The sequence below is a fragment of the Ceratotherium simum genome, chromosome 9, assembly GCF_057802395.1.
Source record: "Ceratotherium simum simum isolate JZ-2026a chromosome 9, ASM5780239v1, whole genome shotgun sequence".
NCBI lineage: Eukaryota > Metazoa > Chordata > Mammalia > Perissodactyla > Rhinocerotidae > Ceratotherium > Ceratotherium simum.
The window spans coordinates 40,650,325-40,678,172 of NC_141908.1; the positions used below are offsets into that span (position 1 = coordinate 40,650,325).

At 38.2% G+C, this 27,848-nt stretch overlaps 1 protein-coding gene across 4 annotated transcripts in view; it reads right to left on the minus strand.

The window, feature by feature from the left end:
- Positions 1 to 27,848, minus strand: part of LOC101395501 (CD302 antigen) — a 122,595-nt gene that overhangs the window by 12,485 nt on the left and 82,262 nt on the right. Inside the window, exons 33-35 of one of the 4 annotated variants that reach the window (XM_087435277.1) lie at positions 25,623 to 25,745; positions 24,212 to 24,379; positions 2,637 to 2,747 (exon numbers count right to left, since the gene is read on the minus strand). In XM_087435277.1, the coding sequence (XP_087291403.1) occupies positions 2,637 to 2,747; positions 24,212 to 24,379; positions 25,623 to 25,745 (402 nt within the window). Of the gene's footprint in view, positions 1 to 2,636; positions 2,748 to 14,553; positions 14,630 to 19,762; positions 21,939 to 24,211; positions 24,380 to 25,622; positions 25,746 to 27,848 lie in introns of those variants that run through there. The other 3 variants (XM_087435275.1, XM_004428280.3, XM_087435276.1) reach the window with 3 other exon arrangements.

Here is a 27,848-nt window from a genome sequence, read left to right on the forward strand (position 1 = left end):
TTTGCATCTTTAATTCTTTTTATGACTAGTGACATAGCTCATAGATCACAAAAAGGAAAGATTGAAAATATTTTTTTCTATTCTAATGATAATATATAAATTAAAGGTAAATGTTGCAAAATAAGAAAAATTTTAGCCTATCACAATTAATTTCCTAAATGAATAATAGTACCAAAAGTAAAGGAGAGGTAACATCAAGTAAATTAGCACAAAGCACTGGGAATATTTCTAAATACAGCTCTTGGCAGCCCAAAAGGTAACAAGTCACTTATTTCCTATGGTTTAAGATATGATTTTGTATAGCTGTGAAGATTTTATAAATCCAAATGTAAATATTCTAGTATTCCTTATGCTTTTTCTTCTTCATACATAGCATAAACTGAATTCATGTCCACCTCCTGTTCTAAACCAAAACATTACCCTAGCCAAAAATAAGGAACAGTATTATTAACTAATTTTAGCTAATTTTCTGATTCATCAGTGAAATGGCTATGTCCAGAGTGGAAGCAAATGCAGAGGATTATCAGAAATGTATGAGAAATTTAAAACAATGAAGTCAGTAAGACAAACTGAATTTATAAAATATTAACTGTGGAAAAAACACTTATCTTTAGACACAAGACAAATTTTATAAGCAAATTTGTATACAACAATTTAAAATTCCTAAATGGCTACCTGGCTTAAACAAGTAGAATCAGTGGACTTTGAAACAAGCAATCAAAAATCAGACCACAAAGTTTCTGGGTATTTTCAATTTTGTTTTGCTTTGTTTGCTAAAGAAAAATAGCTAATACAACTAACTACAGTTGAGTTACAGAGGAAGTCAGTCAACATGCGTTATGTCTCTGTACAGTAAGGAGTTGCTTAACTGCTTAAGATAAGTATTAAAACTGGACAGTGAACTTTGACCTTGTGGTTCATAGAAACGAAAAAAGTATAGGAACATGTCTTGTCTTGGCTCTCAGCCTCCAATATAATTTCTGTGTGTTTATGTCTAAGTATACCTAATATAAATGATTTAAAAAAATAGAAGATAGTTGTAGAGGAAACCCCATTTAAAAAATCTTGTAAGACCAACAAAATTCCTATTATTCAGTTTCCTTGAAATGAAACCATATTGGCACGTTGGAAATTTTGTCTTGTTTTGAAAGAGCCAATATTCAACACCATTAGGCGGGTAAGAGTTTTTCAAAGGGAAACAAATATGTATTGGGTATTACGTGGCACGTAATAGGATTAAAAACTTCTGTGCTTACATTTATTCCTTCTATAATAAGTGAACATGATTTTAATTAAAGTATTCCTAATACAATTTGATATTCTTCCAAGATGTTATATTGGTGGATTGTCAGAAATTGTTTTTTTAGATAAAAGGATATCTAAATGCTGGAGGTGTAAATATGCCTAAGACAAAATTAATGGAATAATCAGGAGATTTTTAGAACTCACACAGTAATAAAAAGCACCTTTAAAGAATCAAGGACTCTCATCTTGCTATCACAGATATTTCAGTTGAAAAAGATGCTAGCTCACATCATAGTTTTAGTTTGTGCTGATGAGTATCACAAAAATTAGAGGCTTAACAACAAGGATGTACTTTGGGCCAAACAGGCAAACTATAAACAGCACCCAAGCACACCTTTTTAAAAATGACGTTTTTATTTAAAATATTTCACAATGTGAAGTTATAAATATATTTCCCAGAGAACATTAAGCGTATCCTCTAGCATATAGACTTTTGCTCATTTTTCTTTAACGTACCCTTCTTTACCATAGTCTCACTTCATGGTCCTGTGTAATCTGTCTTCTGCCCACACCGCATGCCTGAAACAGCACTTTCAGGGCAGAATGACAGAGTGATTATGAACTCTGGTCCTAAAATCGGACAGACTCTGGTTTGAATCCTAGCTGGGCCAATTTATTACGTGTGTAACCTTGAACAAGTAACAACTTAATTTCTTCTCTTGATAAAAGGAGGCTAATAATAGACTAGCTGATAGGTTTGTCATGATAATTAAAGTTAGGTAAAGTATATGATGTGCTTAAGCACAGTGCCTGCCACAGAGTACGCACATTAAATAGATACTGCTGGGCCGGCCCCCTGGCTTAGCGGTTAAGTGCGTGCGCTCCGCTACTGGCGGCCTGGGATCGGATCCCGGGCGCGCACCGACGCCCCGCTTCTCCGGCCGTGCTGAGGCCGAGTCCCACATACAGCAACTAGAAGGATGTGCAGCTATGACATACAGCTATCTACTGGGGCTTTGGGGGGGGGGGGAAGGAGGAGGATTGGCAATAGATGTTAGCTCAGAGCAGGTCTTCCTCAGCAAAAAGAGGAGGATTAGCATGGATGTTAGCTCAGGGCTGATCTTCCTCACAAAAAATAAATAAATAAATAGATACTGCTGTTGCTAAGGTTCTGTCACTATGCTTTGGACAGTATTGTCTAACAACTGTCTTCCAACTCAAGGGTTAAATGTACGCCTAATTCCACTGCCTGTGGCTTGTGTACTGTAGAATAAAAGTTGTCCATTTATTATAAGGACGCAGGTAAAAGATATGACAATGCCATTTTTTAAAGAGATTAGTGAACACTATCTACTGATTTGTGAAAAAACAAAAAAGAATAAGCTCCTTACCATGGTCAGTACACTGATTTCTGACATCCTCTATGCTTTCTATTTTGATGCCTTCTTGAAGAAAAATGTAACAACTGTCTTGGAACTGAACCCAGGTAGATGAAGGACAGTCTATGTGGAAAAAGAGAAACACTTAAATAACTTGAGAATAAGAATTTCATGAATTCCTAAAGATAAGGATAATAGATACTAAATTTTCACAGAAAAAATGAAAGGCAATTTCCCTTGTTAATTTAGCAGCAAGGCTCTCAGTCTTTGTTAAAATAAGAAATCGACTAGTGTGAAAGGAATTTATTTTTCTCCATTGTATATGTGGGAAAAGAGAAATGTGCCAATGATTCTCTTCTGATTTGACAGAGCAAAGTTACAAGTGTCTAGGTTGTTTAGGAATTCAGACATGTAAGTTACAGCATTATTACCAAGGCAGCAAACTATCAAGGAAGACAACCAATCAGAATTACAAGCTCTCTTTGAAGGTTATCTTTGCAGTAAATAGTAACAATTTCAGAAGTCTTAAGAGTTTCACAAGATCTTTTCATTCAAATTATATTTCCAAGAACAGAGAAGAAAACAAGTTGCTAGATTATGAATATTCAGACAAGTTTTCAAATTGCACAGGAAAATAAGATTGATGTTCTTACGAGTGTTGTTCATTTAACATTTCATCAAAGCAGATTCTTTGAAGAAGTTCTATGAAACAGAACCATATCGAACCATATCTTTTCCTCTGCTGCTGTAGGGTAGAGGGGCATCTCCTTCATCTCCAGGTCTCTTTTTGTTGTTGTTCATTATAAAAGTGTACATTTCTAAGCCTCGACTCTGGAATTTCATTAGTTTGCATTAGAAGCAAAAGTAGGCCTGTAAGAGCTTGACTTCACTGGCCAGGGTGGAGAAAGGATACAAGGATTTTACTGAATTCCAGTGAATAAAGGAGTATAAGGCATTAATCTTCCATATTCTCTTAGGTCTATATAGGGAAAATCACTAGGGTTTTACCTAGTTTTAAGTTCTGGATGTATTACAGTTTTAATATAAACAAGTAGAAGAATGCCCTACTACAAAGATCAGAACTTAACAATCAGCTATGTTAGTCTAAATTCAACAACCTTGATTTTACTAAACTCAGATTATGGCAGAGACCATTAGCTGTCCCCAGTACTTGACCTTGGCTTCTTATATAGCACTGAGTACATGGCCAACAAGCTAGATTGTTTTCCAGTCTTCTGGTAACTTCTGGATAATGAGATGTGAACGAAAGTGAAATGTGCAAAATGTGCCTTTAAAAGAAGGGAGTGTGCTCCCTGGATCATATTTCCCTTTTCCCACTGGCTAAAATGTAGTTAGCCAACTTGAATCATGTAAACAATGGAAACAGCCTAGGAATAAGAGAGCAACAAGATGGAAGATCCTAGGTGCAACCATCATATCACACTCAGATTGTAACGAGAGAGGAAATAAACTTCTATCTTGTTAAGCCATCATTAATTCAGGTCACTGTTATAGCAGCTGGATCAATAATCTAATTAATATAATAGGCTACTTAAAATTATCCCAATGTGTGAGATACAAGTTTTTCCCTGGCCTTGTACTGCTACATTTAGTAGTTAAACCATCCAAGATATACTGGCATGAGAGTAGGTGTCCCAAGATACAATTTATTTTGTATACAGGTTTTTTCCTTCCTGCTGTTTTATAAATACTTGCATTACACATGTGACTACCTTGGCTTGAACTCTGGTAGGAATCTAGAACTTTCCCATTATGATGGGTTAAAGGTAGTTGGATAGGGATGTTTTAGCAACAAGCACTTTCCTTTGGGAAAATGCTCATAGTGAAACATGAGTTTCATTATGAATGAAAGTAAAAAAAAAAAAAAAAATTTGGCTGTAAAATTATATGTGTAGTGTGATCCCAAGGTTTAAAAAGCAAGGAAGTCCAGAAAGGTTCAGGAATGGAAGATGCCAGACACCTTTGTAGGAGGAGAGTTCAGGGAGAACCTGGAAATAAGGTGCTTGGTTGAAAGTCTGTATATGGAGCAGCTAGACCCTTAGATCCTCTTCCTGAGAAACAGTACGCAGCCGTCTCAGTTTTACTATATACCTCTGCTGCTTTCTTTGAAAGTCTGGCCCTTACTCACTCAGAGGAAAAGACTTATTTCTCTAAATCCACCTCCAGACCATCAAACGTTATTCTCTGCTCATCCTGTGAGGTCCAAGCCAGTTATCTATACCATCTTCTCCAAAACATCATCACTGCAATTTATTTTGACTTCTACTTGCAATTTCATGACATTGTTTTCTCTCTTCTAAGCCACCATCCAGTGGCCATGTGAAATACCAGAAGGAACAAGTCAGACAGACTTGGGGTTTTCTCTTGGTGGTGAGAACTTGGACAACTTATTTCCTGTGTTTTCTCAGGGAAAAATGGATTATATTAACCTCATTGGATGGTTGTGAACATTAGCTAAGAAGCTACAAAACTGCACAGCATAGAGCCTAGTACAATGAAGGTGTTCGAACTACCTAGCTTTTATTAACTATCATCATTCTTGGTACCCTTCCCCACTAGACAGTGACCTCTCCAAAAATAGGGACTGAGCCTTATTAATCCCAAAGATTCAAATCCCAAACACCTTGGATAGCTCCTGGACTATAAGAGGGAATAAATATTTTGCTAAATGAATGAATATTTATTCTAAAAAATATTTGTACTAAAATATATTGCTGAATGAATGAATCTTCTCTCTTTGTCATCCTTTAAATAGCTTAATTTATCATCTCTTCAACATCTTCAAACACTCCCTTTCCAGTGTATTCATCTCTTCCTTCTGGAATCATGCTAAGTTTCTTATATCCTGAAGTGTAACTGGATTGACCTCGCTGCCAGTTCTAATACCTTTACTGGTATACTTTAAAAAAAAAACTTTATTGAAATACAACATAGATACAATATGCAAGTCATAAATATACAGCTTGGTGAATTTTCATTAAGTGATCATACCCATGTAATCATCAGTGAGATGAAGAAACAGAACATTAACTTCTTTTGGTCACCACTCCCCTTCAAAGGTAATCACTGTCCTAACTACTAACACCATAGATTAATTTTGCCTGTTTTTGAACTTTATGGTAATGAAACCATACAGTATGAATTCTTTTTGTCCCTGGCTTCTTTTGATAAACATTACTTTTATGAGATTCATTCATGTTGTAGTGTGTAGCTATAGGTTGTTCTTTCTCTTTGCTATATAGTGTTGTATGAATTTATTCATCCTTTTGTTGATGAATATTTGGGTAGTTTCTAGTTTGTGGCCATTACAAGTAATGCTGCTATAAACATCCTGTGCACATCTTTCGGTGCACACATGCATGCTTTCTTGTGGGTATATTTCTAGAAGTGGATTGCTGGATCACAGAGTATATGTGTGTCTAGGTTTGGCAGATACTGCCAAACACTTTTCCAAAGTGGTTATAATTCTTATAAGCAGGAAGTAGGTTTTTTTAAAAAATCCAGTTGGATAATCATTGTCTTTAAAATAGAGTATTTCCATTAATATTTAATGTAGTTACTGACATATCTGAGTTTATATCCACCATCTTACTATTTGTTTTCTATTTGTCCTATTTGTTTTATTCCTTTTTCCCCCTTTGTTGTCTTCTTTTTGGATTATTAAACCTCTTTATATTCCATTTTTTATTTTACCTTATTAATTATATATTATTTAATTTTATTTCTGTAGTGGGTACCCTGAAAATTACAACACGCACCTTTGATTTATTAGTACCTAAAATAAATTAGTACTTTTACCACTTCCTGGACAATGCTAGGATCTTATAATAGTTTAACCTCACTGACCTTTCTTCCTCTGTTATTGTTTTATTACTATTTTGCATGGTCAATGTTCCTTTAGACTTAAACATATACTTACCATCTCTATTGCTCTTCATTCCTTCTTACATTTCTGTATTACTAACTGGGATAATTTTCCGTTGTCTGAAGAAATCTCTTTGGTGTTTCTTTTAAGTGCAGGTTTACTACAAACTCCCTCAGCTCTTGGTTTTCTGTAAATGTCTTTATGCTGCCTTTATGTTTGAAGGATATTTTTGCAAATACAGAATTCTATAATGGCAGCTTATCTTTCATTTAAGATGTCATTTTATTGTTATGGCTTCCATCGTTCCTTTTGAGAAATTAGCTGTCAGTCGGATTGTTGCTCTTGCTGGCTGCTTTCAAAATTTTCTTTATTTTGGGTGTTTAGCAGTTTGACAGCGGTATGCTTAGTATTTTTTTTTTAAATCCTGCTAATAATTCAGTGCACTTACTGAATCTGTGGCTTATTTTCATTGGTCACTTTGGGAAAGTTCTTTGCCATTATCACTTCAAATAATGCTTCTATTCCATGTTCTCTCTCTTCCCCTTCTGGGACTCAAATTATGTATATGTTAGACGTTTCATCATGTCCTATGCGTTCCCTTTGCTCTTTTCTATATTTTTAATACTTTTGGCTCTCAGTACTGTAATTTTCTCTTTCTGGTTTGCTAATCTACTCTTCAGTTTTAACAAATCTGCTGTTAAACCCATCTATTGAGTTCATAATGTCAGTGATTTTTCAGTTATAGAATTTCAATTTGTTTATATTTTTATAGATTCTGGGTCTCTGGTGAAGTTCTCAATCTTATTATCTATATTCTTGAACTTATTATAGTTAAAGTCCATTTCTGATAACTCTAATTTCTGGGTTACTTGTTGGTCTGTTTTTATTATTCTTTTTTCCCGCTTTGGCCTGTTTCTTGTTATGCCTGGTAGTTTTTTATCAAATCCCAGACACTGTGTAGGAAAAATTGTAGAGGGTCTAGATGATGTTATTCTCCTTTAGAAAGGATTCTGGCAGCTAGAGTACTGAAGATTACCTTAACACAATCAGGGATTGAGTTGACCTGAGGAGGTGTTACAGCCTTTGTGAGGCCCAATGTCCATAGATCCCAGTGGAAAGCCTGGATATTAACTAGAGGCCCTTCTCTTTGCCACGTTAATATTCATATTTTTGTCTCCTTAACACCATGAGACTGCCAAAAACTCTGCTCTGCTTTTAGCTGCTTAAAATTTTGGCAACTCTCCTAAGGAAAAAAGTAACACAGAATATTGGGCTCACCTCAACAACCTGCCTTAGCAGCTCTCTGATACCTACAGATATGGTTCTTAGGGAATTTTATCTAGATTTTCTAGTTCTTAATGGGAGTGTTACCCTCCCAATCCATTATAGCCAGAAGCAGAATTCCCTGTTTCACACTTTTGAATAACTTATCAAAAATTGTTCGTCCATCTATCCATCATCCATCCAACAAACATTTGCTGAGCTACTCCTCTGTGTGGGATATAATGGTGAGCGCTAAGCGGTAAGGAGAAAGGGATATAAAGAGGAATGAGTCCTACAGTTAAAGCGCTCAGTCTGATGGGAGAGTCAGACACTCATACATATTACAAAGGCATGACGGGTAAAATGCTATGAGACTATAGAAGAAAGAGTACGTGACTTGTAGAGTAAGGGGACATTTCAAAAAAGAGGCAACATTTGAGCTACAGCTCACAAGATAAATGAGTTTGCCAGGCAGAAAAGGAAAAAGAAGAGAAATTCCAGGCAGAGGGAATATACCACAAAAAGCACAACGACAGGCGCGGTAAGGAACCAAATATTGCTTGAATGAGTGAACTAGGCAAGTCTCTCCTTCTTCCCCCTCCTCCTGCCAGATAATGTCTTATGTATTAAGTCATGACAGAGAAAATAAGCAGTCATTTCCAGAATGAAACTCAAACTGAAAGTCACAAGGGCAGACGATACTCTGAATTGCAAACTTAGATTTTCTTTTTCTTCCTTTTTTTCCTTCTACATTATTCTGGTTCTTTTTCTCTCTCTCTCTCTTGTTTTTTTTGGTGAGGAAGATTGGCACTGAGCTAACATCTGTTGCCAATCCTCCTCTTTTTGCTGAGGAAGATTGGCCCTGGGCTAACATCCGTACCATGGGGATTTATGAATAAGAACCATAGGTAGCCATTCTTCTTGGAAAAGAGGCTGTGTTACCCTTTGATGACCTACACACATTCACATGCACATGGATCAAATGGATCAAATCCGGCTCTGTATGGTAGCTATCTGATACTTATTCCATTTTCTTCAGTTGGACTGTTAACTGCATGACAACAAAGACCATGTCTTAAATCTAACTATACCCCCAATGATAACTATCATAGTGTCTTGTACGTAACACAAGATAGCATGCAGAGAAGTAGGACACTGCAGGGTTCTGATTAAGCATATTAGGCTGTGGAGAAAATCTGGTTCTGACTACATGATCTTGGGTATGTTACTTAACCTTACCATGCCCCAGTTTCCTTATTTGTAAAATGGAGATGATAATAGTACCTATCTCAGTGTGCTGTTGTGGAAAGATTGTTCTAGGGATTCCATATGAACAAAAAGGAAAAGAATTCCTGCCATCTTGGAGTCTATGTCCTAGTCCAGGCAGATACACAAAGGCAAGATAGGTAAGTAAAGTAGAATGTTAGATGGTGTTTTATACTTAGATGGTATATTAGTGATCTATTACTATGTAACAAATTAGTAGCTTAAGACAACAAAAAACCTTTATCATCTCACACAGTTTCTCCGGGTTGAAAATTGAGAAGTAGCTGCTTAGCTGGGTGATTTTGGCTTGGGGTCTCTCATGAAGTTGCAGTCAAGATGCTGGCCAGGGCCGCAGCCATCAGAAAACAACTGGGGCTGGAGGATCAGCCTCCAAGAAAGCTCACTCATATGCATGGTGAGTGGGTGCTGCTGTGGGTAGAAGGCCGCAGTTCCTGACCATGTGGACTTCTCCACAGGGCTGCTTGAGGGTCCTTATGACATGGCAGGTGGCTTCCCTCAGAGCAACTGATTCAAATGAGAACAGGGTAGAAGTGCAATGCCTTTTATAGTCCAGGCTTGGGAGTCACACTGTGATTTCCACAATATCGTATTGGTTATATAGGTCAGCCCTATTCAGTGTGTACGTGAGCTGCACAAGAGTATGAATTCCAGGAGGTGAGAATCATTGGAGCCATCTTGGAGGCTAGCAACCACAGACAGTGGTAAGTACTAAGGAGAAAAGTGCAAGATCCTGAGTATAGGGTAGAGTTTAGGGTTGCACTTTTAGAAAGGTCTCTAAGAAAGATCTCATTATAAAGGTGACATATAAAAAAAGATCTGAATGAGCTGAAGGAAAAAAAGCCATGTGGATGTCTAGGTCAGACAGAGGAAAGGACAAACACAAGGCCCCTGAGATGGGAGTGAGTATGATGATGATAATGATAATTGTAGCAGCTCAAAGACCACTGTTGAATAATTAAATAAGCAATACGTGATTAGACCAAAAAAACTATAAGCAGAAAAATAGAAAAGAAACTAAGTGTTGACTCACTTCCTCAAAACTTTCAACTGCCTTCTCCTTAGGCTCATTTCAGCCTTAGCAGTAACTCCAGTTAATTCAGCACTGAACCCTTCTTCTCCTGCTGCAGGTCAGAGTGTGTGCCTGGAAACCAGCTTTAAGCACTACTCAAGAGATACATTTTTACTTTGAGAAGAACAGTGTTCAAACAGAGGCTGGATACCTCCTGTGAGGAAAGTTGTTGAGGTTCCTGCACTTCATGAGCAGAAGGCTAAACTAAGTCTTCTTCAATGCTAAGTATCTTAGCTATAATCCTGTTATAGTTAAAAAACTGCCTCCCCAAAATACTGCCACAGATTTTCAATTACAGGTTCTGTAATATTTTCTATAAAAATATATTTCAATAAATACACTTCACTCAAAAAAAAACCTGCCCACAATGCTCTCTGCAAAGTGCTGTTCTGTTACTCTTACTTCTTCAGAGCAGTCCTGAAAGATAGGTGGTTATTACTAATGCACCTAAATGACTCTCTATGGATTTTATAATTTTATAATTCTATTGATTTAATATGTACAGGAATTTAGGAGTCTGATGAAAATTTTAAAAGCTTGTACTTAACATAACTCCAGAATTTTCCATACAGATCCTCTGCCTAAAATTACCATGTGATAAAAGAATAAAATGGTGTATCCACAAGAATATTTTGCATTACTGGTCAGTTCTAATAGAATTCTCTGTTCCCTTATAACTTCTTTTTTTAAACAACCAGGCACACCATAAGAGGAAGTGATCCTTGAGACATACTTGTTCTGAATGTTAACAAAGGAAAGGCAAAGATTGTATTTTTTTTCCCATGTCAATAATAAGACCTTTGCCCCTCTCCCGTTCAGCTATGAGTTGCAGTCACTTACCTTCCACAAGGGCAACTGTGGCGGAGACAGAGGAAGAAAAGGAGCTGTTTATTACCTCAATATATATGGATGAAGGAGTGGTGTTCCAAGTCTCTGACTAATCCGGGGGGCTGTATCAGGAGATTCAAGATCTCCCTGAATCACAGGGAAATTCAGCCACCCTGACACTCCATCCCCTCTCCACGTCACCCTTCCCAACCTGGCTTTCAAGACGTCCACCTCCATCTTCACCCCTCACGTCCTTTCTCAGAAGAGCTGTCATGATATTTATTCATAGAACGGGGGTGGCAGTGTTACTCTGCATCTTTCTCATTGGGCATCACGGGTCCATTTTCTTAGAAATTCAGTCTCAAGATTTGCCTTTAAAATCTAAAATAACCCACAAAAGGAATGAAATACTTGATATGTATCATAAAAATTTGTGGACAGTAACCCTGTTTTCATTTCAACACATAAGCACATTTTTAGATGCTTCTCAACAATGAAAGAAGTCCTGGAATAATACCTAATTGTAATTTCACTTTTTCATTGGAAGAAAAATATTTATTAACATTTCAAATTTTACAAAAATATATCTGAGATAATTTCCCCTGAAAGATAATAGTGCCATCCACAAGGGTCAGAAAAAGTCACATCAATAGATTAACATGATTTAATGCTTTGAATTAATAATTAAGGTGAGTTTGCAGCAGAGGTAAAATAATTTGAAAGAAACTGCAGTCCAGTTATCTCCCCTACTTTTAAAATTCATCTAAGTTTTTTTGTTCTTTTATTACATAAAATTAGAATAAAGTACAGAGACAAATCAAAACAAAACAAAAATCCACAAGACAATAAACTCTTTGCTGTTATGAAGCTTCCTTCTGGTAAGAAGAGGGACAAGCAGGAAGACAATGAATAAACAAGATGCATTCCGATGGTATTAAGGGCTTTGAAGAAGATGAAACATGGGGATGTGATAGAGAATGTGGGGCGTTCAGAGAAGGCCTGAGGAGGTGACATATGAAGACAGATCTGAATGATGTGGGTAGGGGCAGCCATGCCAAGGACCAGGGAAGGGAAGGGTGGTCTGCACAGAACCAGCAGGTGTTTGACTCCCCAGGAGGGCAGTGTGGATAAACAGAGTGAATGGCAGGAAGGGTGGTGAGAGGTGATGTCAGGGAGGAAGGCAGGGGCACCTCATCTAAGTCTTATAGGCTATGGCAATTCAAAATTAGTAACTAGATTCTGATTCACGTGATGACCACAGAATGAAGATTTACTCTGAACATGCTTATATTCATTCATCTCATACCGCCATGGGAAATCACTGACCCAGTGAACATAGACTGAGCATCTACTCTGTGCAAAAAGCACCATTACAGAAGGATTTTTTGAGAGAGATGCCATGGAACCTTACTCGGGAATTTAAAGAATGTTTTGTTCACTGTGATTTTCAAGATAATAACTAAGAACAACATAAGATTACTTACACGAATAAACTCCAAAATAACAGAGAACAATAACAATGATTTCCATTTCAACATTAAATTTATACTTCATGCAATACCATAGAAGCTTTTCTGTTAAGATCTTACCATTCAGCTAATTCGGTGATAACCTTGGAAAGCTCTTTCTTGATTTAGTTCTAAGCTGAATAGCCTACCTAATCTTGTCTGGATAGGAGATTTGTGCTGTATTATGATGAAAAACATACATAGTTTTCCAGTCCTATATCATCAACGTGTATGTGAATAACCATAAACATCCAACACACATAATGTGGCACTCCTGATGTTTTCTGGTTGCAATACTGACCTTTCATTTTGTATGAAGAGAATAAAGGGAAGGAATCCACGATTTACCATGCCTGTAGTAGGACTAGACATAGAGTTCTCTCTTAATGCTCATGATAGCCGTATGGGGTATTATCTTCATTTTACTGAAGTGCAGTGAGTTGGGCAACCTGATCAAGGCCACACAGTTTGTACCTAACTCCAAAGCTCATGCTTTCTAAATGAATCCTTAAAGCCTCCTGACTGAGAGAAGCTGATTAATTAATAGCATTAATTGATTCAACATGCACTTCTTCTAAAGCTCTTGAAAAGCCGATTTAACCATACTGGACTTACCAAAAGAAAAAGAATAAAACTTTGCAAAGATAGCTTGTCCTTTATTGCTGGTCAAAATAGCTTCTCTGAAGAAGAGAGATATCAAAATCTAGAAGCAGATTTTTTTTTAAAATCTGACAAGAGGAGTATTTTTTGACTACACTGAAGGATGAAGGCATGGCAACCCAGAGGGTGGGTTAAACAGGCGTTTAGATGTCACCAGCAAAAGTACCGAGGGCGTGCATTATGGAGGACTCAAAACAGTTAGCCTTGGCAGACTCTCTAGTCCAGCCTGTGTTAGATAAAACTGATGTGCTCAGTTTGAACAGTGGGAAAATGGGCACTTCTTGTTTCTGCTCCTTCGGAGGCAGCAGATGGCATAATTGGTCATAAATGCTGGTCGACAAAGCTTTCAGGAAAGAAGCTTTGAGTCTGTAAGCAAGTTCTGAGCTGCTTATTCTGCTGCTGCCTCCAACACTGAGACCCTTTAACACGTGCCTGCCTGTCAGTAGGCTTCCAGCAGGAACTTAGAAAATGGCAGTGAAATTCAGGGGAAAAAACCCAAACTCTCGCATAATCATTTTATTCAAACCCAAACAAATATTCACTTAGTTCTTGTTTATTTTGCTCTTTAATTCCTGGAACTGTTGAATCAATAGTGTTTTGGGATGGTAGTCTTTCCCCAGAGTTTCCCCCATCAACATTTTTGACATGCTTGTATGGGACACTTGTTTAAAAAAACACAAAACACACATTCAACAGAATTGTCTATTTCCCTCAGGAGTCATTTTGGAAGCGACTGACTAATCATATATAATTGTTCAGATGTCACTTGCACAACAGCAGACTAGACAAAGATTTTTAAATCACAACTTAGGTGAAATCCAATGCTTCGCCTGTTCACGTCCCACTTCGATCCAGGGCTTATTTGGCTGAACTCTTCCTGTTTCAACAACTTGAACACCAACCAATTGGACAAACAACGCCGCCGGCAGAAGAGGGCCTGCTTCCCCCACCCCCACCATCCGCCCCGCTGTGCACGAGCTGGGGACATCTCCGCTGCCAACTTCCCCGTGTCTCATTTCAGCCCAAATGACCCTGAAACTAGGCTCATCGTGGGACTCTAAGTCCCTCTGCCCCCTGTCAGCCCCCGTTTGGGGGCCCCTCTCCGCGGAGTGGGGTATGCGCTGAGGATGTGGACCCCGTGGAAGACAGGGGGCTCTCTCGGATCCTCGGCGACCCCTTCCGCGGGGCGCTGTCTCGGAACCCACTGAACGGGGAGGAGAGTGGGGGATGACCAGGCACCAGCGTCCACGGGGGCGCACGGGGTGGGCATGCGGGTGACGGCGAGATGCCCGGTCGGGATGCAGCCCCTCCGGCCGCCCTCGGGCGGGGCGGGGTGGAGAGTCTGCTCCTTTGGGCAGGGGGCGAAGGCAGTTGCGCAAAGTCCGGGCTCCCAGGCCGAGGAGGGGGCGCGGCACGGGGGCAGCTTACCCGCGACCACGGCGGCGGCGAGGCCCAGCAGCGGCAGCAGGAGAGCAGGCAGCGCGGCCCGGGGCATGACGGCGGGTGCGGGCGCCGAGCGCGGCGCTTCTCGGAAGTGCGGATCCGCCTGAGCCCTCCCTCGGAGCTGGCCCCGCGGGGAGGGGCTGGAGTGGAGGGGGCCCCCCCTAGCGCTGACCCAGGCTGCCAGATCCCGCTGGCCCGCTGCCTTCTGGAACGTCTCTCCGTAATTTCTAAAACTTTTCATTTGAACTGAAATAATTCCAGACTCTCAAAACTGTTGCAAAAATAGTACAAAGAATTTCCGTAACCTTTCAACCAGCTTCTCTAAATGTTAACATCGTATATAACTCCAGTACAATGACCAAAGCCAGGAAAGTAGCGCTGGTAGAATACTATTAACTAATCTACAGGCCGTATCTCATTCCACCAATTGTCACTCTAATGTTTTTCTGTTCTAAAATCCAGTCCAGGATCCGGCATTGCATTGAGATGTCATGTCTCCTTGATCTCCTTCAATGTGAGACAGCTCCTCTGTCATTCTTTGTCTTTCGTGATCTCAACCCTTTCTAACCCTTTCCAACCCTTTCCGTGCCTCTGATAGTCCAGTCTGAAATGGAGTGATTGCACCAAGGAAGTCTGACCAAAGGGGTCTATAAGGAAAGTCATAGTGCCAGAGGTGTTGGGGCCATCTGCATTTACTGATAGGAAGGAACATAACTTACTCATGGACACACAGTGAATGCCAAAACCAAACCAGAGCCCAGGGCTTCTGCTGAACTCTGCCACCCAGTCCAGGTTTGGCCCCTTGCTGAAGCATCAAGGTCTGGCTTGACTTATTTCCCTTCTTCTTCTCAGGCTGTCAAAAATGGGTTTATATACTGAACCCAAACCCAAAATGAATCGTTTCAAAGGTACTCTATGTTTAATATTCAAACATTCTGATTCTGGACTCTTCTGTCCTGCTAACTACGCAAGTAAAACGAACAGTTCTCTGCAACCATACAACTGAAAAAGTTTTCTGCACCTTCGCCTAAGGCACCAAAGTATATTTTATCACTATGGATTACTTTGCATTAAACTAATTTTCACATAATCGTTAGATTTACGATAGAAATGGCATCCTAACAAATCATTTTAATGTAGGCAAGTAACCCACTTCTACAGTGTTTTGTTTCTAGATCATTGAACTAAGGGAAGGTATATTTTTTCCACTGTTAACTCTGGGGCACACTTCCTCATTTTTTTATGATAGTATGACAAAACAGACTACTGACTACCTCTGTGTGGGACAATGTGATATTTCATTAAAATATCTCACTGTGATGTTCTCCTTTCCAATCACACCTCACACCTTTTATTTTTTCATCTCTTTCACTCCAACTTACCTCCTCTTTGACCTCATTCCAGACTCCAGTCCCTTGACTTCATCTTCCCCAGCCTGTTATTTCTCCCTTCTCCATCCAGCCTGGGCACCACACCCTCCCTTGTTCCTCTGTTGCATCCACCCGGCCAACGCTGAACCTGGGGTCTCTTCTTTCTTTCTTTTTTTTTTTTCCTTTTTACAATTAAAAAAATTTCCCGTAGCTTTATTGAGATATAATTGACGTATAACACTGTGTAAGTTTAAGGTGTACAACACATTGATTTGATACACTTATATATTGCAAAATGGTTACCACCATAGTGTTAGCTAATAAATCCATCCTCTCACATTATTAATTCTTTTTTGTAGTGAGAACATTTAAGATCTACTCTTTTAGCAACTTTCAAGTATACAATACAGTATTATTAACTATAATCACCATACTGTACATTAGATCCCCAGAATTTACTCATCTTATAACTGGAAGTTTGCACCCTTTGTCCAACAGCTCCCCCTTTCCCCCACTCCTAGCTCCTGATAACCACCACTCTACTCCCTGTTTTTATGAATTTGGCTTTTTTAGATCCCATATATAAGTGATGTCATTCAGTATTCGTCTTTCTCTGTGTGACATTTTGAAAAATTGAGATATAATTGACATATAACATTATATTAGTTTCAGATGTACAACATAATGATTCAATATTTGTATATATTGCAAAATGGTCACCACAGTAAGTCTAGTTAACATCCATCACCATGTGTAGTTACAAAAAATTTTTTTCTTGTGTTGCTGGCTTATTTCACTTAGCATAATACCCTCAGCGTTCATCCATGTTGTTGCAAATGGCAGTTTTCTTCTTTCTCACGGCTGAATAATATTCTACTATAAATATTTATATATCCAATAACCTTGATATTATATCCATCAAAGTATATATCCATTATATATATATCCATTATTATATCATGATATATATATCCATGATATGTATCCATTATAAATAAACATGTATTTATTAATAAATAAATATATCTATATATGTATATCTAAATATATATATCACATTTTTAAATCCATTCAACCATTGATGGACACTTAGGTTGCTTCCATGTCTTGGCATTTTATTTTATTTATTTATTTATTTTTTTTGTGAGGAGATCAGCCCTGTGCTAACATCCGCCAATCCTCCTCTCTTTTGCTGAGGAAGACGGCCCTGGGCTAACATCTGTGCCCATCTTCCTCCACTTTATATGGGACGCCGCCACAGCATGGCCCGCCAAGCAGTGCGTCGGTGCGCGCCCGGGATCCGAACCAGCGAACCCCGGGCCGCCGCAGCGGAGCGCGCGCACTCAACCGCTTGCGCCACCGGGCCGGCCCCCCATGTCTTGGCTATTGTAAATAATGCTGCAATGATCATGGGAGTGCAGGTATCTCTTCAAGATCCTGTTTTTTATTTTCTTTGGATATACACCCAAAAGTGGGATTGCTGGATCATATGGTAGTTCTATTTTTAATTTTTTGAGGATGAGGTCTCTTCTTTCTTCTTCACAAACTGCTTTTCCTCAACTTTACTGAAGTAACTGAGGATAGGTAGAGGAGATCAATCAATTCTCCTGATGGTTGTCACTACAAATATATGCCTTTTAATTTCATCTGGGCCCTGTATGCCTCTTGTGTAATCCTTTTATTTTGTTTTGGTTATTGTCCTCTGCCATTCCCCCTCATCGGGTATTTCAATTTTTCATTACTCTCTTCAAGCTGAGACCCAATTTGCTACCCTTGTTTCTCAGCAGAAGTCCTCACCCTCTCTATTCAACAGGAAAGTGAGGGCCATCAGGTGTAACAAACATCCTCAAACGCTTATCTGCTCTCCCCTTCTCTTTCATGCGGGTCTTCCTCTCGTGACCTCAGAGAGGAAGGCATGCTTCCCCCCAACCCATCCAAACCCAGTTCCTCTTTCTGTGGGCTTAGAATTCCCTGTCTCATTCCATCTTCTCCCAGATCTTCTTCCATTAATGACTCCCCCTCTCTCCCCTGCATCATAAACTTCTCTCTGTCCACTGTTTTTGGTTTTGTTTTTGCTTTGTCTTTCCTCTCAGCTTCTAAACCTGTGAATCTCTTTCCTTGCTCCTTTGGAAAAAACCCGTCTTCAACCCTCTTTCTCGCTCTAGCTATAGCCCAACCCCTTTCCTTTCCATCTCCACCATACTTCTCAAAATTTCATGTTCCCCATTTTCTTAATTTCGCTTTTACTTTTCAGCTCACTCCCCTCTGGATTCTGGCTCGACCCCTCTTCTGCATTTCCATTGGCTAAGATCACCACTGTTTTGCTAATTCCTGGAGTCCAGTTTTATCTCACTTTGCATCTGTGTTGTTTAGCAATTGGAGCAATATTGACTTGATCCTACACTGTATTAAAAGGGTATTTGGCCAGGGAACCAAAACCCTAGGACTTCTCAGGCCTGATATCAACCCACATAAGGTCCCTGGAGAAGGTCCCTACACTGGGCATTGCAGAGCTCCCTTTTGGCCTGAGATAGTCAGGTCCAGACAACTTTAGACCAAACAGCAGGTGAGTCCTCCTCTGTGTTTTTCAGCTTCCCTCGGCCCAGGAATGGGGAAAATGTGATGAAGACGAAAGGCTGATGAGAAAGACCAGTGAAGAGGCTGGTGCAAATAATCCAACAAAAAAAAAGGATAAAGGCCTGAACTAAGACCGTTGGCAGTGGAGATAGCCACTCTGTGAGAAGTCTGAGGTAAAATTGACAGAATTGTTGGATTTACAGAGATGAGAAAGAGAGGATTTGAGGATGCCTTCTGAGTTTCTAGCCTAGGAGACAAGGGTATGATGTCTTCATATTAATTGAAAGAGAATATAAAAAGAACTTGGTTGGGGGAATGGAAAAAAAGTTTCTAAAATTCTGTTTGTGATTAATTTAGCTTAGGAAGAAGAGAAATACATGTATATTAAATTTGTTGAGATGTAGATATTGTGAGAATGTTTTAATTTAGAATATACAGGGATTAGAGGTAACTTTGTACAGATTGTGAGGCCTTGTAAAAAAAGTCTTTGAGATCTAGCTAAAATTTGTCTTCCTAAGCAAGATAAGGTTGTTGAACTAATAACAATTAGGTCATTTCTGCAAGAGGGTTTTAGGATTAAATGAACCCAAAATAAAGAAATCTGAATCTCTGACTTCCCCTAGCATAAACTCAGCAGTGGGGTTGCGATTGGGGGTTACCAACACTACAGCAGCCATTTGCAGGTGAGAACTCCCAGATAATGAAAATATCTTGCCTAGGATCAGGGAGAGGAACATGCTGTGGGGGAGGGAAGAGGGGAAAAAGACAGTGATCATTGGTATCACTTCTATATTTGTCCCCTATACATGATCATTAGGTCTTTTTGCTTGCTTTTTTAGGTACCTCACTTTGAAAGATCAATAATGTCAGACCACAGGTTGGGGTTGGGTTAGTTAGGAAATATTGGAAAAAGGCTGTCTTCAGTTCTTCTGAGACATCTGGAACAGGGAGAAATGAGGAGGGGAACCAATAGTGGCAGTTCTGGTCATGTGGAGAATGACTTTCATGGAGATTGTCCAGTGGGAGTTGGAACTACGAACCTACAATTAGATATATGAAGTACTGACTGAGAAGTGGTTGATGAATGCCTTGGGGCGGGAGGTGGTGGACAGGATCTCCTGAGGGGGGCACAAAGAATGAGAAGTAAGTGGACCTCAGATGGAATCTCTGCTGATCCGATAGTTACAAGACATGCTGAGTCAAAAGAATCTGAAAGGAGACTAAAATCAAACATTCAGAGATATAGGAATAACTATATTTATTCTTTAAAAAATGCATACAAAATATTAAGGATTCCTCACTTTACAATAGCTGGATACTATTTCTTGTCATACTATATGCCTAACATAATAGAGCCCTATCTAGAGATATTTTTTTCAACGAGGATCAACAACACATACTTAAAACAACTTTATTATGGCATCATTACTATACATAGATGGTCCCCAATTTATGATGGTTCGACTTATGATTTTTCAACTTTACAATGGTGCGAAAGCGATATGCATTCAGTAGAAACTGTAATTCAAATTTTGAACTTTGATCTTTTCCTGGGCTAGCGATATATGGTACGATGCTCTCCTGATGCTGGGCAGTGGCAGCAAGCACAGCTCCCAGTCAGCCACGGGATCATGGGGTAAATGACCAATACTTAAAACCGTTCTGTACCCATACAACCATTCTGTTTGTCATTTTCTGTTTGTACAGTATTCGATAAATTACACAGATATTCAACACTTTATTATAAAATAGGCTTTAGATGATTTTGCCCAACTGTAGGTTAATGTAAGTGTTCTGAGCACATTTAAGGTAGGGTAGGCTAAGCTATGATGTTTGGTAGGTTAGGTGTATTAAGTGCATTTTTGACTTGATGGGTTTATTGGGATGTAACCCCATCATAAGTCAAGGAAGATCTGTGTGGAGCTGTACTTTTCACATCAAGTTAAATTCTTTGAAGAAAGTGTTAATGACTAAAATTGTACAGATCATAGGGCAAGAAAACTAGTCTAACAGATTCAATAAAAAATATTTCAGGACAACTATACTATATTTTCAGACCATACTAAAACTATCTTAGAAAATTATTTACAATTTCATCACAGTATAAACACTCTAAACTTTAAAATAAATCTATGAATTTTATACAAAAATATTCTAAAGTACAAATATAAATTAAACATTGAATAAAACATTCACCATGTCCAGTGAAAGCTATTATTAAGAATATATTATAGGTGGTAAAATTTAAAGTGATAACCACAAAACAGTGTTTCATTAATCATTCATAATTTTATATGTTTTAGTAGTAATCATAACGTTTAGAATTTCATTGTAAAATTTTCATTTTTACAAATGCAAGATATACAATTTTCCTACACAGATCCTTTCTCTCTTTAGCTTGTGTAAAAAAGCAACAAAGTGATAAAAATTTCTTAGTCAAAAGTTGACGTGCCATGTAAAGTATATAAGTGGTAAAATTTTCAAAAACTCTTATCCTTAGCTGATTCCTTGGAAACAGTCATATGTTGTACATAAGATAAAAAACACACTGCTACAGGGTATCTACTCAATCTAAAAATAATGTTCCCAAACTTTAGAAAATGTTAAGTACCAAATTTTCTTTAAAAGCCATTGTTTTATGAATAACTATGAATAAAACATTTGCATTTAAATAATTTTGGTATGAAATATCTTTGGAATAATATAAGAAGCATCTCGCCAAGAGGCATCATTTTGCTATGTAAAAAATAAGCATGTCTCATGGTTTAATAATTAACCCACAATGCTACAAATGACTATTTTAAAACAATGTTGATATTATTTACAGTTATGTTTTTACCTTGAGGTACTCATTTTGCATTTGGCTAGATGTTTTTAAAAATTAAAAGGTAGATGTGTGACCTAGTAATATGCCAATTTTAATTTTCTAAGAAGTTGTGTTAAAATGCCATTAAAATATACATATCCTAGTTACCAACCACATTCTTACAGAGAAAATGCAGGTTGAACTTACTACTGTGCAAACAATTGCACTTTCGTTCCAGCTTTGGTTTCTCCCATTCTATTGAGTGACACACATGGCATTTCGAGGGTAATTAACTGTAGATACCAGAACAGCAATGAACAACTGAACACATCCCTAAGACTTCTACTTTGGAACAGAGTAAATACTGATACCGGCAAAATTTTAAATGGCTCATTTTTCATAAAACATTAGTGCAAATTAGCAAACTTTCAGAAGAATTTAGTCATGGAAAGTAGGAAACAAAATCTCATCTTCATTCACTCCGTGTTCATATCGAACTGAAGAGAAGCCCGCCCAGCGCAAACGGTTCCTCTGCAGGAGGAACCAGATCAGTCCGCTGATGAGAGCCAAGACGCTTAGCACAGCAAATGTGATAGCGACTCCCCTGTAATCAGGGCCTAGAAGAGGGAGAGGATTGAGGTTGGAGGAGAGAATATAAAAAGGATCATTATTGATTTTGTTCTTTAGGCTGTGTGTCACATTCATAAACCCTGTACGAATTAGATACAATAAGCACCTGATTGTTTCATAGCCTTAACACAGAATTCAAACTCATCATCCAATACATAAGTGCTTTCTTTTCAAATTTATCTGTTTTCCTTTTCATTCAAATCCTCTTCATTGCTAAAGCAATTTTCTTCCAAAGAAATTACAGCACTATCATAATCCTCACTTTCCCTTACCATCACCCTTTTCAGAATACAACTCTCAGTAAATTACCTTACTTTGATAGCAAATTGCTAAAAGTTGTAAATTTTTGTGTTTGACTTATCTAGGGCCAAATGAAGTATTATTTCTTTAAAATCATTTAGGCCTTTAGGATGACCTCATTTAGTTCCTAGTTATTCAATTTCAAATGGTGTCCCAGGCCGGTTCTCTGCATGCTGCCCAAATGGACTCATTCTGTCCCATGGCTTTAAATACCCTCTCTCTGCTGACCTCCCTTCTCTTGCATATGTCCAGCTGCATGCTAGACATTCCCTATGGATATCTCATCTCCATATGGATAGCTCAAAATGCCAAAACAGAGCTCTTGGTTTACACCACCTTAACCCTGCTCCCACTCACCCCGCAAAATCTTCCAGTTGCTTTCCATTCCACTCAGGATAGAACCTGAACTCTCAACCCTTTCTTCCAGAGCCCTAACCATCCGGCACCTGCCTACCTTCCAGCTCTTGAATGCTCATGGATTCTGCCTTAGGATCTTTTTTTTTTTTTTTTTTAAAGATTTTATTTATTTATTTTTTTCCCTCCAAAGCCCCAGTAGATTGTTGTACGTCATAGTTGCACATCCTTCTAGTTGCTGTATGTGGGACGCGGCCTCAGCATGGCCAGAGAAGCGGTGCGTCGGTGCGCGCCCGGGATTCGAACCCAGGCCGCCAGCAGCGGAGCGCGCGCACTTAACCGCTAAGCCACAGGGCCGGCCTTGCCTTAGGATCTTTGATCCAACTGGTACCTCTGCCTGGTGTGCTCTCCCCTGATCTTTGCTTGGCTGGCCTTTCAGATCTCAGCTTCAATGTCTCCGCTCTTAGATGTCTTCCCTGATAACCCAGTCTAGAGTAGCCATCCCCCTAGTCTTGATCACACAGAGTTTATAACTATTTGATATTTTCCTCATTTTATAATTTTATTTATTTATTTATTTATTCCCCCAAAGCCCCAGTAGATAGTTAGTTGTATGTCATAGTTGCACATCCCTCTAGTTGCTGTATGTGGGACGTGGCCTCAGCATGGCTGGAGAAGCGGTGCTTCGGTGCGCGCCCGGGACCGAACCCAGGCTGCCAGCAGCAGAGTGCGCACACTTAACCACTAAGCCACAGGGCCGGCCCTTCCTCACTTTAAAAAATGGACCTGCTTGTTTACTTATTATCTGTTTTCCTCCACTAGATTGTAAGCTCTGTGAGAAAAGGTATCTTATTTGTCTTGTTCACAGGTGCACTCCAGTTCACAGAACAGGGCATGACATATAGCAGACACTCTAACTATTTGCTGAATCAAAGAGTGATTATATAGAAACCGATCACCTAGAATTGGGGTTTTATCTTTTAAACTAGTACACCAAAATGGCCATTTTTTATGGTAGATCTTTAAAAATCTTGCTGTGAAAAATTTAGACTCTTTCTCTAGAAATGAAGTTATTAAGATTTTTATGGTTATTTTATATATCAATTCATGATGAAACACAAGTTCAAATTATGATTTCCTACAGATACCCAGGACATTTTAAGTAATTAAATCCAGTTTTGCATTGCTGTTAGGTTAATCATGAGTTTTATGGGAATGAGGAGAAAGGAAGCAAACTAATTGAAGAATTAGATCTTTGAGCTTTTACATATTCAAACCATAGAATAAAATATATCTTAAGAAGATTTTCAAGGAAATGACCTCCTTAATACTCTGGCAGCTTCCATTTTTCTTAGGAAAGAATTATACAAAGTTTAGACTCTTTAGCAGTTTCCTCTGGGAGTCCTAGACATCTTGTGCATTTACTGTCTTTTGTAACCTATTTTTCTGAGGGAGAGCATCTCTGACTTAATCAAGATTTTTTGGATATACTTTAAGGATTAAATACTTTAGGACCAAGTACAAAACTTTGCATATAATTGAACTGTACATTTATTTCCTGACCTGTTCTGCAAAAATGTTCCTTAAAGACAGGTTTCGTACTTACCCAGAGGAACTCTGCAGACAACTCTTCCGTAGCCATTCGAACATTCAACTTTCATCCAAGTTTCATTTGAAGCTAACAAGATGCTACATTTTCCACCACCACTCTTATTTCTATTTGCCCATTTGACAAATGTCACTTTTGATCCATCTAACCAATTCCAAGACTGATCTAAAGAAAGAAATTAAGTACGACTATGTTTATTGCAACTAAATTACTAAGGTAAAAAGGCATGTGGCTCATACAACTCACTTACTTAGAACTGTGCTGTGCCATTTAAAATGAAATTTATTAAAAGTGGAAAAATGTAAACATCATTCCATCAGTTGCACTTGTCACATTTCAAGTGCTCAACAGCCATGCATGGCTAGTGACTACTATATTGGACTATACAGTGCAAATATAGAACAATTTCATTTTTGCAGAAAGTTCAGTTAGCACTGATATAGAATGTGGTGTTTTGATTAAAGAGCAGAATGCTTGCACATTTATTACGTGAGGGATATATTTCTAAAGACCTGTATCCCCCTCCCTCTCTTCCTCCAACTAAAAAACTCATATCCTTAAAGATGTGCTGGTGGGGAGGAAGGATCCAGGAGGGTCTCCCCACCATGACTCCATTTTTGTTTTCCAGCTGAGGCAGCACCACCTTGTGGTGATAGTGTAAATACAATTTATAATTCAGTTAGATGGCCAACTTTGAATCCATTCACTTTTTGACAAGTACTTAATATTTTGGAATTCACGTTTATTTTAATTATTTAGAATTCAACTTTGCATAAAATGTGAAACAGATTCCTACTCTTCTATCAGCTTTGTACTAACTCATTATCAATTCCAAGTTCACTCAAACCTTATATCTATTATTTCTTATTGAAAAATTCTTCCACAAATCTTTTTGAATCAGTTCTCTGCAATTTTACTAAGCTAGTTTGAAAAATAAATCACTATTAAGACTTAATTTTGCTCTATGGTAAAAATGTTCCAAGAGGGAAGGGAATGACAAGAAGAGAACTTTCTGAATAACAGAGTTATAAGCTGCAAAAACACAGGGTGATAGACACTAGAACTCTAAGGGAAGTAAGTGATGGGTTCCTTGTGGGGACACAGGGGACATAGATACTGCTATAGGAGAAAAAAATATCCTGTTGATCCAGGCGTTGTAAGTCTCTACAACAATTCCAGTTGATTTAACCTGATTTTCATTTCATTAGTGTTTCCATCATTACTAATAAGTCACTCACTTATTCATTAGGAATTTATTAGCTTCCAAAACAGCTAGCAGACCTAGCTTATTCATCAATAAGAAGCAGTTGAATTGGCCACCACTTGACATTCCTTAGCAAGGCTGACTTGGTATTTAGGACAAGTTAGAACTCTGTCTGCACAGTGCACTCACGAATATGTCACTTACCAGCAGATTGTTGAGCTAATCCAAGCCAAACTCTCATGGTAATATTATTATTTTCCCTCATCAGTCTGCTCACGAATTTATTCTCATCTTCGTCTTCTATGGTAACAATAGTTGCAGAATGATCTGTTGAAGGAAAACAAATCTCAAACTAATTAGCTTTATGCAAACTAGGGAAGTGGTTTATTTTCAAGAAGCCATTTGAAAAAGAACTATCATGATCAAGATCTTTGAGAAATTCACATTTTACACAATGTTTTAAAAATCCGATATTTATGTCAGATTTTTAAAAGTATAACATTAATAGCTTCTAGATTGAAACTTCATAGATAGAAATTTTGTTTCTTCAAAATGTTTACCTGGTAATATTTTTTGATCTTGGAACTGCTTATCCCATGAGACCTCTGTGTATGAACACCTAGTCATAAGAAGTGGGGTATGTGAGGGTAGAGATGCGGGCTCCCCTATAGATTTTCAGTACTCTCTCTTCAACAACCACTTCTGTATAATAACTCAGCTTTAAATTTGCTACTGTTAAAATGAAAATAAAAGCAATAGGTTTGGGATATTGGAGAGCACTGGTTTCCTTGTAATATTACTTTATATTGTCACTTCCTAAATATGGTATGGAATTGAATGAGTGGGTATTCTTGAAGTTTAGGTCATGCTAAACCCACAGAGAAAATAGTGTTATTGCCAGTACTGGGTACGGGCTAGAAATAAAATAATAACTAGACAGGGAAATCAATCCTAAATGGAATCAAATAGTGTTCAACAGCAACAAGCCTCTCCATACTTGACCTAAAGCATTTCTTTCGTGGCGGAGGCTATTTAAAGAAGGGCAAAGGAAAGCCTTACTCCTTTATCAATCACCACAGAGTGCCGGTACTTTATACGTTACCTTGTTTAATGTTACATAACCCTGTAGAGGAAGGGATTATCACTGTTTTACACATGAGGAAACTGAGCCTCAAGGAGATTAAGTAAATTGGTCAAGTTTACACAGCTAGCCAGTTATAGAATTAGAAAGTCAACCTCAATCTTTCTAATAATAACAGTTTTGAATGCTCACTATCTGCAGGGCACTGTGCTACATTTGCATGCATTATCTCATTTCATTCATTCCTACAGCAACCCAACCTTTACCCAACCTTTGCAGACTATTTTCATTCTCACTGCTCAGATGAGAAAAGAGAAACAATTATGTAACTTCCACAATATCACTCAGCTAGTAAGTGTGGGAGCTGGGATTTGAACCCAGATCTGTCTGCCTCCAAGGCTTAAGTGCTTAACCGCCACACTACAATGACAGTAAACCTTTCTAATTTCTCCTTTAGGAGCAAGAGGCTTCTGACTTTCAGAACATACATATAGTTCACAACAGTTCCTATCACGCATGTATATATATATATATATACACACACACATATATACACACGCATAACACGCAACACTTTCCACACAAAAATTCCCATCATGTAGTTAAGCAGTAACAAGGAGATTTTTAAATCAGTCTAGTGTCTCTATGACAGTTAGCAAAATAAATGGGATAAATGCCATCTGCCTGGCTAAACTGGTACCCAAGGATGCAGGTCTTTGAAATAACTCCAGGTAGTCTCCCTACAAGTCATTTCACAGTTTGACTACAGGCTAAATTTATCGTGGGAGCAGCAATGATTGCTGCTCTTTCTAAAATACTTAAATCTGAAGACAAAAAGTCCTGTTCCTTGTGGTGTTCAGAGGCTGTGGGCCATTCCTATTGCAGAATGAATGAAAGAACAACTCATGGTTCTTTGATTTTGTTACCCTGGTCAGGCTAAGCTTACTTATTAATAATTAAGTAACGGAAAATATACAATTTTGTATTTACTACTTAACCAACTTTACAAAAAATTTACCTCTTAATCCCTTCATCTAAGCATATCTAGCTATATTCAAAACCATTTCATTTATCAGTATTTTCATATATCAGTTCACTTAGCAATTTTTGATTCTACGTCTTCCCACTTTTATTTTCCATGTACTTATTCTCAAATTGAGCATTTTTATAATGGCTAGTCCAATATTCCATTGAGCTCATATATCACAAGATACTTAACCCCACCACTCGGCAATTAGGTTATAATAAGATAAATAGTGAGTGCTTTAAAAATATTTTCAAAAATATAATTATTATTTCAAATTACTTCCTTAAGAAAAAATCCAATGATTAAATTATTGAGTCAAAGA